We start from the raw sequence: 19,712 nt of genomic DNA, 5'->3' as shown, positions 1-19,712 counted from the left end.
TAGTAAATGTTGGAAATACACAACAGGTCAGGCAATAAACATGGACTGAAAAACTGAATGAACAGGGTTTGGGTCGCTGCTGGTCTACCAAACCCTTCCATAGGGTAGCTAAGGGCCAGTTATTTAAGGAGGCCTTCAAAAACCTGCCTGGAGCACTACTCAGCTCAACATCCTTGGCCACTACCTCCATGCAGGGGTCCTTTCCCAATAATCGCATGGGTTGGGGGCAGGGGTGATGGTTTGGTGGTGAGTGTGCAGACATCCTGCAGGGTGTCTGTATTATTCAAATGATCCTCTATTGATTCAGCCATCAATGTACTTGTGGGCAGATACCCACAAGTACCCAGGTAAATGGCTTCAGGTCAGCAAGAATCTCTGGTGTTTTTTGTATTTGCCCTCAGTTGGGGAGAAAATTCTGAACAATGTTTCAGGTTAGTGGTCTTTAGCATCTCTAGGGTCATGGAGGAATTAAATTTCAGACCTTCAAAACTATTCACTCTACTCCACCTTCCACCACCATGGATGTTGTCTTTCTTGTTTGAGAGATGGCCAAATTTTCTGTTGATTTTAATTTGATCTCCGTCAGCTGCACTAGTGAACAGTTGTCCTTATTTAATGCTTAGTTGTTCAGTCCCCCTTTACTTTGCAGAAAAATATTCTTTACATTTTATAAATAAAACTTAAAAAAAACAACCTAAATCTGACAAGTATCAAAAGCAACTTTGCACTCTAGTGCCTGAATCTAACTGCAAAACTGTGACTAAGAAGTAGGAAGACAAGTTGGCCCTTCAGCCCTCAAGCTTGCTCTACAGTTTGAGGAACCAACATTCCTCATCTCTGCTTTCTTGCATTTTCCTGGTAACTGTGATTGCTCTACTGCTTAAGAATCCAACCTTGTTTAATCTTTACCCATAAACCAATCCCTTGAGACTAGCAATCATCTTTATGAACCTGAACCGCCTTTAATAAGACAATATCTTTTCTAAAACAAGGAGACAAAACTGCTCATTGTACTTCAGACAGGGTCACTAGCATCTTGTACAGTTGCAGTAAGACTTTTCCACTCATACTTCAACCCTCTTCATTCCATTAGCATTACCTACTGCACCTATGTGCTAGATGAGTTTCACGCACAAGTACCCCCACGTCCCTTTATTACAGTTTTTCTCCGTTTAAATATTATTGTTCTTTTGTTTTCCTGATGAAAGTGAACAAATTCACATTTTCCCCATGTTATATTCCTTTACTAACTTCTGGCTCACTTACATAACCTCTTGATAGCTCTCTGTAAAAATCCCTGTCACAACCTGACTTTACGTTGTCTGCCAATGAAGCTGCAGTACATTCACTTCCTTCCTGCAGTCTGGCTTGCGCAAATGAGGAGCCCCAACAAGCGCCCTGTAGCTGAAGGCGTTAGACCACTAGCTTTCCTCCCATGAAGCTGCAGCAGGCTCGAGCTGAACTTCCGCATTAAGGTCCAGACTTAATACTTCAAGGATTTTGTAGCGGCCTGCCGCACGCGCTGAGCTCCGATTGGCCCGAGCTCCCGGATCCCTGCAGCGCCATTGGTAGGCTCTGATAAGGAGGAAGCGGGCGGTGATTGGCGGAACTGCGGCCAATGGAAGTGTAGGATTGGAAGGTATGGGCGGGGTTTGGTCAGCCTGGGGACTCGGTGTCTGTGCCGCTCCGTCTTGCCTTCGCACTCTCTGTCTCTATCTGTCATCTGCATTCTGGCTCTCCTCGCTTGGGCAGCTTCTCCTTTCTGTCTAACGGCGATCGGCTCAGCGTAACCGCCTCCCTCTATTCCAGCCACCATGATCCCTGACAAGACACCTGTTGAGAAAGGCGTCTATCACCCTGCTTCTGAAGTTACCAACGGAGCTCATATCTCGAATTTCCAAAAGTACAAGGATCTTTACTTACAGTCCATACAGAACCCTGAAGGTAGCGTGTTCTGAACGTTATTTCTGCTTCACGTCAATCTGTATCGTTTCACGTTTGTACTACATTTTGTTCTGTTTGGGAGTGTCGAATTTGACATTTCGAGAAGGCCTGTTCTCAAGTAACAGGGCCTTCGGGCACTTCTTCCCATGTTTGTGAGGCGCCCATCTATATTATTTGAGTATGCACATATTCATTTTTGTTTGTGTGTGATTGAGTGGCAAAAGCGGTCCCGTACCTGCGCCCTTCCAGTCCAAGGAGAGAGCAGTGATAATCTGCGAAGATACCATTCTTTGAAAGCTAACGTTAATTTACCTGTTTAAACGGAGTTGCGCCAAACAAAAATCAAAAATTGATATCGTTGATAAGCAATGTACAACATTACCAGAGATGTTTACCCTAATTTAATCAGTCATTTTAGCAGAATCGCTTGTCAAAATGCATGATGTTGCAATTTTTAAAAAACAAATGTTTTAATTTTTTGTGCAGAGTTCTGGGGGAAAATTGCTAAAGAATTTTACTGGAAAACTCCCAAAACTGGCAGTTTCTTCGATTATAACTTTGATGGCTCAAAAGGCAAAATTTACATCAAATGGATGGAAGGTGCAACCACCAACATATGTTACAATATGTTGGATAGAAATGTCAAGGAGAAAAACCTGGGGGATAAGATTGCATTTTACTGGTAAGTGGTGAGTTTGCACCAAATTTAGAAATTGAAATGAACCCATCGTGATGTTAGAAATTTTGTTAAAATGGCATTCTCAATTGTGCCATAGAAGCTTACAAGACAGAAGGAATTTGGGCTGTTTTGATACACTGATAATGTCCCCAACTTTGAGCCAGGAGGCTGGATTCAACTCTGACTGACAGGCTCCAGAGGCGTGTCGTAACTTTTCTAAGCAGATTGATTTGAAATATTTACAAGACAGAAGAACACTATTTGTACCTTTTTTTTCCTTATGGTGGCTGTTTGAATAATTTGAAGCTATTGACCACCCTCTCATTTGTTTTCCTCCCCACCAAGTATTTGTCCCTTAAGATGAAATGAAGCAACTCTGACAAGTCATTCAACACTCTTTAAAAAGTATAGAAATATTTCTCAGGCATCTTTTCACCCTTCATGACAAGTTTTAAATTAATGATCCTTTGTCACTCTTAATTCAAGATAGTGTTATTATATAAGTTGCCCTGCTTGTTTTTTTCCTTATCTCAAGTTTCCTTATTGTTTTTGATTAGCGTAACTGGTTTGCCTGTGCTCCAAGTTACTGGGGGAAGCCAGCATTTTTAATCTAAGCATTGTATGTTGCAACCAAAAATATTCAAATAGAAAACAGTTCAACAGTGGATAGATATTGATTTGATAAGTTCTTTTGTAGCTGCTGGGGAAGGTTTACACTATTGCTTGTTATTTCTTTTACTGTGCCACTGTGAATTGGATACAGGGTAATACTTGAACTCTTTATTTAGTGCCACCATTAATGTAGTTGAATTGATTCTTGCTCTATGTCTATTGGCATATTAGGATAAATATTTATACCATGTTTTGTTTATAGACAGTATTCACCAGATATTACTTATAACCCTGTAGCATTTGTTTGGCTCCTAACTTGGTTGCAGCTATCATTTTTCATCAATGCATTTATGTACTGAATACAGACTGTGAGATGTAACGTTACTGTAAATAAATCATCTGACAACTCCATTTTAGGATTTTGAGAAAGAAACCAACACATGAACTGTTTGAAATGTGGAAAAGTAAGCATGAATCAAAAATATACTTTTATAACAATTTTAAAACGCATTTTTAATTTAGTTATTCCAGCAGAAGTTATTATTTGTTTGTTTTTGTATCATTGTATATTGTCGGAAATTTGCTGACAGTAATGATAATATTCATGATGTTGTCAGGTTGTGATTTTTAAACTCTGTGGCAATTTGTGATCAATAAATTATTTGTCATATTTTGGACTAAAGCTAAAGCCTCTGCTTTTTGACATTGAATCCTCTGTGGTATATTGCACAGGCTTTTTGTTTCACTTCTGTGTAAAATTAGGCATGGTTATACCTATGCTTAATTATATATCACCTGTTTTGAATTAACACACTAGATAGAAGGATACTTCCGATAACCAGAGAGTCCAGAACCAGGGCACAGTCTAAGGATACAGAATAGACCATTTAAGTCTGAGGTAATTCTCTCAGATAATGGTGAGTCTGTGAAATTCTCTGCCACTGTAAATTGTTGAGGCCAAAACATTGAATATTTTCAAGAAGGAGTTAGATATAGTTCTTAGAACTAAAGGGATCAGAGGGTATGGGAAGAAAATGGAAACAGCCATGGTCATATTGAATGGTGGTGCATTCTTGAAGGGCTGAATGGCCTCATGCTAGTCCTATTGTCTGAGAGAAAAGTGGGTGTATCTTTTGGAGAGAACAGTTTGCCTTGCTTCAACTAATTCTTGAATTTATGCAAAAGTGAAATCACTAGAAGGTAGGCACAATTAGATTTTAAATTTTACATGTTTAAAATCCTTAGAGATTGCTGGGCACTGCATCTGTGCATGTATGTATTTTCTTTTCATGCCCAATCCACTTATTGAGATCTCAGTTCTAATTTCAAACTTTCCTAATTTCAAATGAGAAATTTGTCTCTATTAGAACCTACAGCAAGTGTGAGAAACAAAAGGGTTGTGTTGATTGTATGTAATTTGCGGAACTTTTACTGCAGGTATAAAGGGAATCTGCCACGTTGAAACCATCTTAAAAAAAATTGTTTTTGCACTTTGTTGTAAATTGTGAGATTTCCTGAATGTTTGTGGGAAAGTTTAAAATAAAAATTGTTGCAATTGTAAACCAAACCCAAATTAATTGAATAGATCTGGAGATTGAAAGCAAAATCAATATGAATGATATAAATATAAAATCTTAAAAGAATTGAAAATTGCTATTGAGAAGCCACCTGGAATAACCAGTTTTTGTAATTGCCGGGCAGCCATTAATCTTGATGTGAAAATACCGGAAAAACACAGATCAGGTAACTTTGACGAAATGGGAAACAGTGTTAATGCTAGAGGCACATGACCTTTCTTCAGAACTAGATGTTATGTGGACACCCTATAAGTAGTTACAAAGCTAGGGACTTACGTCATTTAATCATTCTACTCCACAGCTGATACAGCTTCTCTTTATTTCCTCTTTTCATCATGTCCTGTTATTTTAATTTCATTTTTCCAGCATCTATTATATTCTGCTGTCCCATTTACAGTCAATAGTGTTGCTGTTGGCCAATTGACACAGTATTCACAATGAATCACCTTAATCCTTGTTTTATAAGTTCGTATAGTTCCAGTATACAGGGACTGAAGTGGCATAATGATAATATAATTGGACTAGTTCTCCTGAAGTTCAAATCCCATCATGGCAGCTAGTGAAATTTGATGTAATTACTAAAACAACCCAGAATTAAAATCTACATTTGGTAATGGTGACCAAAGGTGATTTTTAGAAAATCCCCCTCTGGTTCACCAGTAACTGTCTATCTTTGTTATTCGACCTGGCCTATATGTGATTCAAGACATACTGTAATGTGTTTGACTCTGCCCTCTAACATGACCAGACAAGCTGCGTGAGGGCAGTTCAAGCTGGGGAAGAAATGATTGGTTTGCCAGCAATATCAATAACCTGTGAAAGAATTTTTTTGAAAAATTGCCATCAATATTCAGAAAATAGCACAAAATGCTACAGATTGACCATCAAACTGCAGAAATTGCATCCCTCCGTGCACCAGATTGTAGAATCCATCATTGTTTTATTTTATCAACCAAATACCCTAAGCAAACTGAATTTGTATTTGCGACTTGTATTCTTGTCCAGATCAGAAATGTTAGATCAAATTTTGAGACTGGAATTGGTTGAATGTAGTTGTATTTTGTAAAATACATGGTGTTGTAACTATATAAGACTGTTGATGGTGTAAACTTGGCTTCCGTGGTCATGTTATTAATGATTAAGACGGGATAATAGACAGTACAGACAAACATTTAAGATAACAAAGTGGGGAGCTGGATGAACACAGCAGGCCAAGCAGCATCTCAGGAGCACAAAAGCTGACGTTTCGGGCCCAGACCCTTCATCAGAGAGGCTCTCTGATGAAGGGCCTAGGCCCAAAACGTCAGCTTTTGTGCTCCTGAGATGCTGCTTGGCCTGATATGTCCATTCAGCTCCCCACTTTCTTATCTTGGATTCTCCAGCATCTGCAGTTCCCATTATCACTCAGACAAACATTTAACCCTGTTTGGGATTCTTGAGATCAATAGAGCTGGATGCTGGATTGCCATATGGCACTGGCCTCAGCAGACTGATGTAATAAGTCCTGAAAGCTTGCTTCCATATTTGAAGAGCCAGGTTTAAAAAGAGCATGCTGCATCTTGAATCAGTTGTTATTATAATTCTTCATGCACTCAAGTTTGTTCAGCAATTGCTTTGAAAATGTGGAATTGCCACTGAAATTAGACATTGTGCAAGCAGGGGCCGTTTGAGGATAGTCAGTACACTGCCTATGGCAAACATCCAAAGGGATATGCTGTATGATATGATCCACTAGTTGGGATATATGACCTTTGTGTCTGGAATTGCACTGTCACTCAAATTTCTATAACATATGAATCATTTATATGGTAGGCACAATGTCTTTTTTGGCTTGATGGTCACTTTCTGTTAGTAGAAAATACCACTCTGGTTGCTGTTGCATGGTATACCTGCCCTTCCAGGGTAACGTGAGATAGACTGGACACTCTTCAGTCTGGAAATTTGTTGCTTTAGGTTTGCAAGCAATGATTTGATTGTAGTAGCTATTATACATCTGCAGGCTTCAGTGCATTGCTGCGTGTGTACACCATCTGCAAGATGCACTGCCAATAGTTCTTTAATATCATCTTATAAATCCATGACCTCCATTATGTAGAAAGACAAGGACAGCAGTTGCATGGGAACAGCTGCACCTGCTTGATGTGCCCTATTTCAGTGTCACTCTGGGTAAATGAGCTAATGACTCTGGCCTTGTTAGCGAGTCTCTCAACTGGCAATATTAAGTCTTGTTAGACTGCTCCATTGCAAGTCTGTCAATTTCTGCATTGAATTAACGTTGTCAACATTAGTTTGCCATTCAGCAGCAATTCACATTTATATTATGTTTACATTAATTTGCTTTGCAGAGATGCAATTATATTAAAGAGACCTGGAGCCACTCAAGGAAATATCAGGACGGGGTAACCAATGGCGTTGACAAAAAGGAGGATCATAAAGCTGGAGAAGGAAGTGAAGGGACAGAGGGCTTTTTGGAGGGAATTTCAGAGTTCAAGGTCTAACTGCTGAAAATCAAAGATGGAACAGTTGGCATGGAGACTACTGCATAAGGCCAGTGTTGGAGGAATGGAATGGGTATTATTGCAGGATTGGGTGGGGTTTTTCTGTGCCTGTAGAAAAATTTATGTTAAAATTTCTCCTCTGACTCCTCTGTGATTTTTAAAGAAAATCATGTCATTACGTAGGATTAGTAATAGCTTCTTATAATAAAACAGAAAAAAAATTTCAGTGATGTTTCTTGCCAGCCCACTATCCTCGTAACTCTGAAGACATCCAATTTTTCCAATGTGTTTATCAATATACACATTCTATCAAGCATTATATAGTACTCTACAGGTAGCATGTACTTGACAGGCTGGATAGAAGTAGAGTTATGTTCTGCATTTTTTTTGGATGGATGGTCTTCTGGTACATTTTCCTGTTGCTATCTGCAATTTGTTAATTCTGAAGTTTGTCAACTGTCAACAATTTATGAGCAAAACCAATTAAGCTGATGTTGTAGTAGTATTCCAATTTTATTATTATTTACAATGAATTCAATTGGGCTGAAGGAAAACACAGCCTGATTAATGACTGGTCACTGTTAAAGGCACTCACAGAGATTAAGTTTTAGTGTTTGGTTGTGTTCTTTCCTCCCATAATTCATATACTTTCTTAACGACTGCATCAAGTGTCATGTTTGAAAAAATTCATGGGATGTTTGTGTCACAGGTAAGGACGCTATTTATTGCCAATTACTTAAGGATGTCATTGTGAGCTACTTTCTTGAGGTGCTGCAATCTGTGTGATCTAGGTTGCAATGCACTTAGGTGGACCATGCCAGGAATTTTAGTCAAAGAGAGTGAAGGAACAATGATATAGTTTCAAGTCAGATATTGTGTGACTTGGAAGTGTTGCTGTTCCCATGCACCTGCTGTCCTTGTCCTTCTAGATCATGGAAGTTGTGGATTTATAAGTTGCTACTAAAGAACCTTGGCAGTGGAACTTGCAGACGGACACATTGCTGCCATGCACAGGAGCCTGCAGATATATAATGTAGCATATCATACCCCTGGTCCTGGATGTGTCACCTTTTGAAGCCTTCACCCTATTATAGCCTTCACCCAAGCAAATGAAGAGTATTTCATCATTTTGCAGTCCTGTGCCTTGTAGCTGCCAGGCATACTTTGGGGAAACAGGATGTGACTTATTTACCACACATTATGCCATTTATCGGGCTTGTTCCCTTAAATTTCTGTTCAATGATAATCTCCAGAATTTTGCTAATGATGGTGAAAGATTCAGAGCAGTATGTCACCAGATCAAGGGAGGAGTTTACTATCTTTCTTAGTGGAGGCAATCATTGCCTACCTCTCATTGTTATGTTAATGTTACTTGTTAACATTCAGGGATGGGCTGATAAGTATCAAAGTCTTGCTTTATGTGGGCACAGTCTGCTTGATTATTTGAAGAATTGCAAATGGAATTGAATATTGTTACAGTTGTAAACCTCCCGGCTTCTGATTTTATTATGGAGGAAAACTCATTAACAGAGCAACTGAAAATGGTTAGATCAAGAAAACTGTACTGAGGAGCTCTGTTGTGATATTCTAGGGCTGCAGTCACTGCCCTCCCACAACCGTCCTTCTTTGCATTGGACATGACTCAAGTCTGTGGACCATTTTCGTTCTGTTTCCAATTGGCTTTAAGTTTAATAGGGCTTCTTGATCAAGATGAAGTAAAAGATCAACTTCAAGAATTAGTAAAATTCTGCAGGGGTGATTGGTTGTAGAGTCTTCACACCAACTGGACAGAAGAATTTTGAATTTAAGTGGGACTAAGTGGTTAGTCTGTACTTATGGTCTTTCCACAAATGTCAAAAATGCATGCTGCTGAAGTACTTCCGGATGCTTGGATCTCTCCTGGATTGTGACAGTTTGAAACTAAATTGACCGAGAAACACAGTTGTCCTTGGGGAAACATCATTCTCAACTCACTTTCAAACAATAAAATCTTTTTGACTTCAAATCATATTTAACCAATGCCGTCTTATCTAAAATGTTATGTCAGGAAGATACTCCGTACTAAACACGTACATTGATATTCATCTAAACTATAGTTAATTTTGGCACAATCAACCTTCATGCTTATCTTGATATTACACCTTGTTATTAATGCTGAAGCAATTAAATAGTAGAGGCTAACAATAAGGATTTGCTGGCTGAGTAAGTAGTTTATCAGTTGATTTTCAACAATTATTGACTGAGGTAATGAAACACTTTTAAAGTTCACAACGCAATCAATAATTAGAAGTCACTTAACAAAGTAAGTTTAATTAAAATTATTACCTCATACATTCGATGCAGAATGACCCTAATTTATTATAGTTACTTGCAACCAGTAGCAACCTATTGCGCAATGGTTTACCTTGTGCTATTATAGATCATCCTGTAGCTTCTCAATGCTTTGCTGCAATTTTAATTCAGTATTTTATTTATTTAGATTATGAAGTTGATTCCAGTTTTTCTGTACTCTGAAATGACTGATCCTCAGCTGGATTTGTTTAATAGTTTGCCAATGAAACACGTTTTTAATTTTGATAGTTAAATTGAAGCTAATGTGAAAATATGAAACTTGTGCATGTCATAGAGTCATAGAACTGACAAAAGGCCCTTTGTCACATTGTGTCTGTGCTCTCTAACAATTTCTAACCCTATTTTCCAGCACTTGGCCCATAGCCTTGTAATCTCAGTAAAGCAGGTACACATCGAAATACTTTTTGAATGTGCCAGTGAAAAGGGTGAGACAGCTAAATTTGTACTAATAGCAATGGTATGTCAGTTTTAACCTATTTTTCCACTGCTTTGTTGGGTTTTGCGCTGAGTGGAGGACTAATAGAACTTTTTTGGGCTTTTGCACTGGATATTCCCGTCAGCCAACTATCCAGAAAATGCAAGGCCCAAGCTCAAAGGTTAAAACAACTTGGAAGGCACTAAATGGCCCAGTCAATTCCCGGTCATTGAGATTGCATTGCCTTAAAGTGGCAGAATGAATGGGGCATATTAATCAAACTTTGAGAATCAGTTAGATTTGGGTATTTGAATGGAAGTAACATTTCAGCCATCGGAGTTTCAGAAGAAGTTAAGGTATTCATTTCTGGAACATGCTTGGCTCCCAGAAGACACTTCACTAAGAGATCCCTAGGGCTTGTCCTGCTGCAAGGTTCCTTCATTCTTCCAGATCAAGAGAGGGATTTTGCTGCCTGCCACTTGGAGATTTCCCTTCAGCTGACACACCTAGGTGTGCACTGATATAGAAATCTTTTTGAAAGCTGTTTCGAGGCAACCTTCAACACAGGGCTTCTTCTACCAGCTTGGTTAGTAATTGACGTATTAGAACCTAACTTTTATCTCTCTTAAAAAGCTTTGTCCTGCATTCTTCCCACAAATCAGTTTACTTTTTTGTTGTCGGTGAACCACAATACTCTTCAGCTTCAATTTTTCAGTAATTACTGCTGAATGCAGCTCCTGGAAATCACTTGGTAAAACCAACTTCTAATCCAGAATGTCCAAGCAGTTCCATATTCTAGTTCCTCATGGACCCTAAAATTAAAATATTTATTCCATACAAACCCGACCGTTCAAGAAGGGAGGGAGGCAGAAAGCAGGAATACACAGGAGGATTAGATGACATCAAGGAGAAGATGTTAAAATTGATCATTCAGGAGATTATAGCTGAGCACTTAGAAAAACTCGTCATCGGAAAGAATCGGAATGGTTTTGTGAAAGAAAAACCTGATTAACCAATGTATTGGAAAACATTTTAAGAAGTAACATGTGTTGAATAGTGTGGAGCCCATATTCATTCTTTGTTTTTCAGACAGCTTTTGATAACATATCACTGTAAATGATTATCACATAAACTAAAAGCGCAATGGTATAGGAGTAACATGTTTGTATGGATAGAAGATCGGCTGGCTGGCAGAAAATAGAGAATACATAATTGGGCCTTTTTTTCTGATGGACAGGATATGACGTGGGGTCCTGCAGGAGTCAACTTCAACTTTTTTTAAATTTGTACCACTTACTTTGGTAACGGAAGTAAAGGTATGGTGTTTAAGTAAGCAGATGACACAAAGGTAGGTGAGAAAGCATGAAAGAGGATGTAAGGAAGTTGCAAGCCAATTTACAGATGGTTTCAGTGAGTGAGCAATAATTTTGCAGATGGAGTATTATGTGGGAAAATGTGAAATTATTTCTTTTGGTGGGAACAATAAAAAAAATCAGTTCATTATATAAATGGAGAATGATGGCAGAATTCCGAGGTACAGGGGTCTAGGTGTTCTAGTATATAAGTAAAAATAAATTATTGTACAGGTAAGAGAGAGAGAGAGGTAAAGCATGTAGTCATGAAGGTTAATGGGCTGCTATCTTTTATTTAAAAAAGAATTGAATAATAAAAGGAAGGACAATATTCACGTATATAGGGTGAGACCACATCTCTCATATTTTTTGAATTCAGTCATGGAATGAGGGCTAGGCCAGCATTTATTTCCCATCCTAGAGGGCAGTTAAAGGTCAACTACATAGCTGTGGGTTTGGAGTCACATGTAGCCCAGACAAGGTAAGGATGGCAGCTTCCTTTCCTAAAGGGCATTAGTGAACCAGATGGGTATTTCCAACAATTGATTCATGGTGATCATTACACTCTTTCTTCCAGATTTTTATTGAATTCACATTCCACTTTCTGCCGTGGTGGGATTCGAACCGAGGATTAACAATCCAGCGATAATGCCACTAATCCATCATCTCTGCCGTAATACATAATTTTGATCTTATTCAAGGAAGGATATAAATGCATTAAAGTCAGTGCAGATGAAGATTTACGAGATTACCTGGAATAAGCAGATTTTCCTGTGAGGAAAGTCTGGACAGAATTTGTTTCCACTGCGGTATAGTACAGTGAGAAGTGACTTGATTGTCACTCGGCAAACTTCACAAAGCAAATGATCCTCCTGGATTTTCCTGCGCTCCTTTTATCCAGCAAGTATTACCTGTCGGTTTTACAGTTTACGCTCTCTCCTTTTCCTGAACCATCGGTGATTGTAGGTCCCTATCGAGCCCTTCACACTTTGCCTCAGCACAGATTGAGTAACATTCCTGCTTTCTCAGCTCACTAGTAGGAATCACGACTCTGAGTCAGACACCTTTCTGCCTGCTAATTACTAGTACTGCCTTCTCGATATTCTGACAGCACAGAACCATCTAGCTGCTTTTAACTCCTCACTGAGTCCCTTAAACAGGACTTGCATAGTTCAGTTTCTTTTCCAGAAGTTCAGCCTAAAGGACAGCACTCCTAAAATGGAATCTACGTTCTCCAACTGCCTGTAACCTTTGAATTTCGTTTCACTGACCCTTGTACTTTCCTGAGTGGCTTATTCAATATCTTACAGTAATCCCATTCAGAATTGCTGGGCAGAATTGAATATTGACACACAGGTTGATTAGAAAAATAGGTTAAATAAAATGAAATGGATTCGATCACAAACTATAAGGAATTAAGATGAATGACGAAGACTCTACATCTGTAACAATTATTTTTTGTTGCCAAAGATGTTGTTTATTAGTATTCAAAACTTTTTTTGAAGCAAATTATGTTGAAATGGAGAGCTATTACTCACCAAGCCACACTCGATCATGCAACTTCATCAGTACTGCGTAGAATGTAGTGCTGTAGATTTGAATGAAATTTGAAGCTTCTGAATTGGAGCCTTGAGTGCTGTCAAATGAGCCATGGAAGACAATAAAAGTTATCTTTGAAAGGCCCTGACTATCAAATCATTATTTTTCACCCTATTTGAAATAATGGTGTTCCCAAATTTGCTTTAAAATTGTAGTTGATGAAGAACACATGCTATTATTATTGGCCAGCAGTTCATCGTGAGGAAGGAGGAGCTCACAAGTTATGACGAATTTCTGGTCACTTGGCACTGTCTTGCAGTAAGCTTTTGCAAACAGACATGCACCCTGACGTCCCCACAATTTCATGAACTTGCAGCATTTGCCCACTGATCTAGATGCAAAGTTACGTTTTGTTGTTAACAGCATAAGTACCAAGTGATTTTGTTTTTGTTTTAGAGCTGCCATATTTTAGAAGATGGCACAAAGTGCAATGTACTGCTGCTCAGCGCAGTTTCACTTAGTATTGTGTTATGCTATCCACTGGTTACAATATGCATTGAATTGTCTTCAGATATTGTACTGGATCCAATGTCAAATTGTGCTTATATGTGGCTTAAATGCAGAATTTCAAATTGAGTGGCATCACTTTTACAAACTGTGTATAAATGTTGATTTAATTCTGCCCCAAATTTATAATGTACTAGTAAAAAATACTTGTACAGATGCCATTCTCCTTAGTGAAAAACTTGAGCATGTTTGTTTTATTTTCTTTTAAGGATTACATCACTTGATGATCAAAGGATGTTAAATTTGTTTAAGTTTCAGAAGTATTCAAAGCATTATACAGTTGTTAAAGTTTGTAATAAAATTCATTCAACTTGATAGACTCCCACTTTTACTTTTTTCTAACTTGGCTAAATTCCTAGAATTAATGATCCCCCTGAATTCAAGTTATATACACCACACCAAAAAAAATGAATGATGAGTAGTATTTTTTAATATGGGTGTGATCAGGGTTTCTATTTATCTGGGTTATGGGTTCTTGAGTACTTGACTTTTGTGCAGAATGTATTTTTGTTGTTTATAAGAGAGAAATCAGGAAGGCACAAAGGGGATATGGGATAGCGTTGGCTGATAAGATTAAGGATAATCCAGAGAGGTTCTACAAATACATTAAGAGCAAGAGGGCAACTAGAGAGAGGTTAGGGCCTCTTAAAGATCAAGGATGTTGTCTTTGTGTTGAAGCCCAGGAGATGGGAGCAATAATCAATGAATTGCATAGTTTTTTGCTGTGGAGAAAGAAATGGATCTGGAGGATGCAGATAAATAAACATTGATGTTTTAAAATGTTAGAGAAGAGGAGGTTCAGGACGTCTTAAGAGAATATAAAAGTAGATAAATCTCCAGGACCTGAGCAAATGTATCCTGGAATGTTGTGGGAAGTAAGGGAGGAAATTATGAGATCCCTTGCAAAAATATTTGCTGCATCGTTAACTATGGGTGAGATGCTGGTGACTGGAAGGTGGCTAACATTGTACCTTTGTTTAAGAAAGGCTGTAAAGAAAAACCGGGAAATTATAGACCTGATGCTGACTTGGTTGTGGATGATTTTTTGGAGATGATTATAAAAGACAGGATTTATGGACATTTAGAGAGGCAGAAATTGGTTAGAGATAGTCAGCATGGTTTTGTGTGAGGAAAACCATGTATCACAAACTCGATTTGAGGTTTTTGAGCAAGTTTCTAAAAAGGTTGATGTTGGTAGAGCAGTAAACGTTGTTTCTTTGGATTTTAGTAAAGCCTTTGGCAAGGTTCCACATGGTAGACTAATTAGTAAAGTTAGGTCACATGGGATTCAGAGTGAGCTTGCCGATTGGATACATCTTTGGCTTAATGGCAGGAGACGCAGAGTAATAGTAGAGGGTTGCTTTTTGGACTGGAGGCCTGCAACCAAGTGATGTATATAAATGATTTGGTTGAGAATATAGAAGGCATGGTTAGTAATTTTGCCGATGACCAAAACTGGTGGCATAGTAGACAGTGAAGAAGGTTTTCTAAGATAACAGAGGGATCAAATGGGTCAATGGGCTCAAAAATGGCAGATGGAGTTCAATCTTAATAAATGCGAGGTATTGCATTTTGGTACAACAAACATGGATCGGGCTTATACAACTAATGGTGGGGCCTTGGCTAGTGTTCTAAAACAGAGGGACCTGGGGGTGCAGGTACATAATTCTTGGAAGTTCTTGTCAGATAAAGACAGGGTGTTTAAAAAGGTGTTTGGCATTTCTTGCCTTCTTTGACTTTAGGAGTTGGGACGTCATGTTGAGGTTGTACAGGGTATTGGTGAGGTCTCTTCTGGAATACTGTGTCCAATTCTGTCACCCAGTTTTATAGGAAGGATACTATCAAGCTGGAGAGGATTCAGAAGAGATTTACCATGATGTTGCTGGGTATGGAAGGCTTCAATCTGAATGAAAGGCTGGATAGCTAGGATTTTTGTTACTGGAGCATAGGAGGTTGAGAGGTGACCTGATAGAAATCTATAAAATAATGAGGTAAAGATAGAGTTGATGGTGGTTGTCTTGTCCCTAAGATGGGGAATTTCAAGACGGGGGACATATTTTTAAGGTGAGTTTTGTGTTCGCCTTGATGAGAGGTTTGAACTGTTTTAAATAGTTCAAATATATTGATTTAAAATTCATTGACATAGTTACCAGCACAGAGTGTTGTTAACCCTCTAATGAGGTAGTAGCCCTATCAGTGACTAATAGTGGGGTTTATTTGATCTGGAATGAACCTAGACCTTCAGCTTATTCCTCAGGAAGGAGAAGGAGAAAGTAACATCTGAGCTGTCTCATTATCAAAGAGCCAGACTCCCCTCCATAAGTGGGTGACATATTTGGAAATTAGATCAGGTACAGTACCCTTTGCAGTTATATCTTTAAATTATGGGAAAAAATTCATTTTATTAATTCTGTCATTACCAATGCAATCAACACACTATATTGTAGCAAGATTGCCTATATTATCTTTAGAAGGGAATTGTTAAGTAATGCTTCTCCCAGTACGTTGTTTACCATCTTAAAACATTTCTCATGAATAGACTCAGACTTGTTTTATGATCAAAAACTGATTAAATTTTTAGATAAAGTGAATTTGTCTGGAGTTGCATTTGCCAAACAATGTACAGGGTGCCCATTCAATTCTTCTGATCACTTTGAGTAGAAAGATATCAGTCTGACAGACTAGATACTTCAGGCTAGAAGCAAAAGAAACTGATTGATACAGCAATGCTTGGTTTGACATTTTCTGATACTTAGAATTGTCTTTTTGAAACTAAAAATACCTCTGTGGGAGCTGTGTCTTTTATTCCCTTGTGGAACATGGGTATTGCTGGCGGCTAGCATTTACTTCCCATCTGTAGTTGCCCTTGATAAAATAAGTAGTAAGCTGCCTTCTTGATCCATTACAGCCAATGTTTTGCAGGTTGACCCACAATGCCATTAGGGAGAGTATTCCAGGATTTTGATCTAGCAGCAATGAAGGAACTGCAATATGTTTCCAAGTCGGGATGGTGAGTGGCTTGGTGAGGAACTTGCAGGTGGTGTTCCTAGGTATCTGCTGCCCTTGTCCTTCTAGATGGAAGTGGTCATGGCTTTAGAAAGTGCTGTCTTAGGATGTATTGATTTTTCTGCAGCGCATCTTGTAGATAGTACACAACTGCTACTGAGCATTGTTAGTGGATGGAGTGTGCTTGTGAATGGTTCCAGTCAAGCAGGCTGCTTTGTCTTGGAGGGGTCAAGCTTCTTGAATGCTGTTGGAGCTGCAGCCATCCAGGTAAGTGCATAGTACTCCATCACAAACAGAAATTGCTGAAAAAACTCAGTAGGTTGAGTAGCATCTGTGGACAGAAATCAGAGTTAACGTTTTTGATCCATTCACCCTTCAGAAGGGAGAGAAGTCAGAATCACTGATTTGAAAGCCCCAGCCTATTCAGCTTCTCTCTTTAGCTCAAACCCTCCAACCCCAGCAACATTCTTGTAAATCATGTTATGAACCCCTACAAGTTTCACAACCTCTTTCTGATAGCAGGGAGACCAGAATTGAACAGAATTCTAAAAGTGGCCTCACCAATGTCCTGTACAGCTTCAACACAACATCCGCGCTGGCCAACAAAGGCAAGCATGCCAAATGCCGTCTTCACCACCCTGTCTACTTGTGACTCCACTTTGAAGGAACAATGAACCTGTACCCCAAGGTCTCTTTGCTCGGCAACACAGCCCAGAGCCCTCCGTTAACTGAATAAGTCCTGCCCCTTAACCAGAATGCAACACCTCGCATTTATCTAAATTAAACTCCATCTGCCACTCATCGCCCATTGGCCCATCTGATCAAGATCCCATTGTGCTCTGAGATAATCTTCTTCACTGTCCACAACTCCATCTATTTTGGTGTCATCTGTAAGCTTACTATTCATGTCTTCTGCATTCACATCCAAATCATTTATATAAATGATGAAAAGCAGTGGATCCAGCACCGATCCTTACAGCATACCACTGGCCACGGGCCTCCAGTCCAGAAAACAACTCCCTACCACCACTGTCTGTTGTACCTTCAAGCCCATTTTGTTTTACTTGGCTAGCTTCCCCTGGATTTCCGGTTAATTTTAATATGTTAAAGAAGAAAACATGTGTAATAGCAAAAGATACACTTTGAAAATTAAAAACAATCATTGGATGTGGGTGTCATGACAAATCCAGCATTCTTTGCTCATTCCGAATTGCCTTTGGGAAGTGACGATGAGCTGCCACCTGGATCAACTGGAGTCCATGTGATACATGCAAGGTGTTGTTCAGAAAGGACAATACATTGACAAAGAACAAACAGATTTATATTTCCAAGATCATATGTGACTGTGTATGAAATTTTAGGTGGTTATGAGCCCATGAGATTGCTACCCTCGTCTGTTTTGGTGGTAGAGGTCAAGGGTTTGGAAGGTGTTGTTGAAGGAATCTTGAGGGATTTGCTGAAGTGCATCTTAGAAATGCTGCATTGTAGCCTCAGTGTCATGACAGTGCAGGAGCTGAATGTTTAAGGTGGTAATTGGGATGTTAAACAAAAGAATTGCTTTGTCCTGTGTTCTATGAGAGTCATTTCAGCTGCAGTCATCCTTGCAGTTGGGAAGTGTTCCATCACACTCCTGACTTGTGGCTGTAGGGATTGTGAACAGGATTTAGGGAGTCATGATCTGAGTTACTTAGTCCAGAATACCCAGACTTTGACCTGTTCTTGTAGCCACAGTAATTGCTGCAATTAAGTTTCAGTCACTGCTGATCTTTTGAAGGCACAGTTCAGTGTTGGTAATGCCCTTGAATGTCAAGAGAGTTGGTTAGCCCCTACCTGTTAGAAATTGTCATTGACTAGCAATTGAGTGATATGAATGCTACTTGACATTGAATTTTGAATTTTATCTAGGTCTTGTTGCATGCACATGGGGAAGAGTTAAAGAAATGCATACAGTGTATTGCTAATGCCTTTGCAGTACAATGGTATTATCAAACTGTGATTTGGAGCAAACTTTTGAGAGGCTGTGCAAGCAGACTTGGATGGTAGCCACAATAATTATTAATTAATAATACAATGGTGAATAGTCCATGTGTAGAAATTTGTTTTTGTATCTTTCATTTTTACCCATTTTGTAATATTTTTCTCTTTATTTGCTGTATGCTTTTCCTCTTGGATAAGCCACTCCAGTGAGTGAGTGAATCAGCTACCTGCTTAGAAGTCTTTGCCAATTCTCCTCACGAGCCATCTGTTAGGATGCATGCAAAAGAAGTCTGAGTTGATTCTGAAATTTTTTTTACCGTCTGTGGGGCATTGCCTTGTGCAAACTCAGCTGTCTCATCTGAAATTCTTTGATGAAAGAGCATATCGAACTGTTAGTAGTGAAATTTAACAGGTGTATTAAAATTGCTGCGCTTCCAGATAATTCATTTGAAAGTGCAGTGATTTGTGATGGTACTACATCAAGCTTTGCGTTTGTGCCTTATCTACTTGTTTATGCAAAATACTACCTGATGTGAGGAAAATGCAACAAACTTTATGATCAAATAGTCACCACGCTTCTCGATTTTCTGTATTTATGATAGGAATGAAGTGAAGACATTAGGGAGATGCAGCAAAGATTCATGATAATAGTTTCAGGAATAAGGAACTTCACATATAGAAAGATTAGAGAAATTGGGAATCATCATTTTGGAGAATTGAGGGTTAAAAGGAGATTTGATAGAAGTATTAAAATTCATGAGGGGTCTGGGTGGAGTAACTGGGGACAAATTGTTCCCAGTAGGGACAGGATTGAAACGTGAAGGGCACAAGTTTAAGGTAATTTACAAAAGATGCATTGGCAACATGAAAATGTTTTTCATGTGGTGAGTGGTAGAAGTCTGGATTGTATTGCCTTAGACAATGATGGAGGCATGTTTATGTTAGCTTTTCAAAAGAAAATTAGATCATTTTCTGAAATGGAAAGAAGTGTACAGCTGTGGGATAAAGGCAGGAGGGTGGAACTAGGTGAATTGTTCCTTCAGAGAGCAGCACAAACACACCAGGCTGAATGGCTTCTGGTGCTGTAACTAATCTGTGATTTGATGATCTCTCCATTAGTGGATGTGTCACATTTTTATACTTTCCCTCCAAATTTCATGTTTCTATTTTGATTCATTATTAATAACAATGCTA

The 19,712-nt window shown here is 38.8% G+C and overlaps 1 protein-coding gene across 3 annotated transcripts in view; it reads left to right on the top strand.

The window, feature by feature from the left end:
• Positions 1–1,642: 1,642 nt before the first annotated feature.
• The window catches only part of acss2 (acyl-CoA synthetase short chain family member 2), a 62,454-nt gene continuing 44,384 nt past the window's right edge, over positions 1,643–19,712 (top strand). For 2 of the 3 annotated variants that reach the window (XM_048549739.2, XM_048549738.2), the window contains exons 1-2: positions 1,644–1,944; positions 2,431–2,626. In XM_048549739.2, coding sequence (XP_048405696.1) covers positions 1,815–1,944; positions 2,431–2,626 — 326 coding nt within the window. In that variant the 5' untranslated portion in view covers positions 1,644–1,814. Of the gene's footprint in view, positions 1,945–2,430; positions 2,627–19,712 lie in introns of all 3 variants that reach the window. The other variant, XM_048549741.2, reaches the window with a different exon arrangement.

This window comes from Stegostoma tigrinum, chromosome 19 (genome assembly GCF_030684315.1).
Source record: "Stegostoma tigrinum isolate sSteTig4 chromosome 19, sSteTig4.hap1, whole genome shotgun sequence".
In the NCBI taxonomy this organism is placed as follows: Eukaryota; Metazoa; Chordata; class Chondrichthyes; order Orectolobiformes; family Stegostomatidae; genus Stegostoma; species Stegostoma tigrinum.
This window is presented reverse-complemented; position numbering and strand designations above follow the sequence as displayed.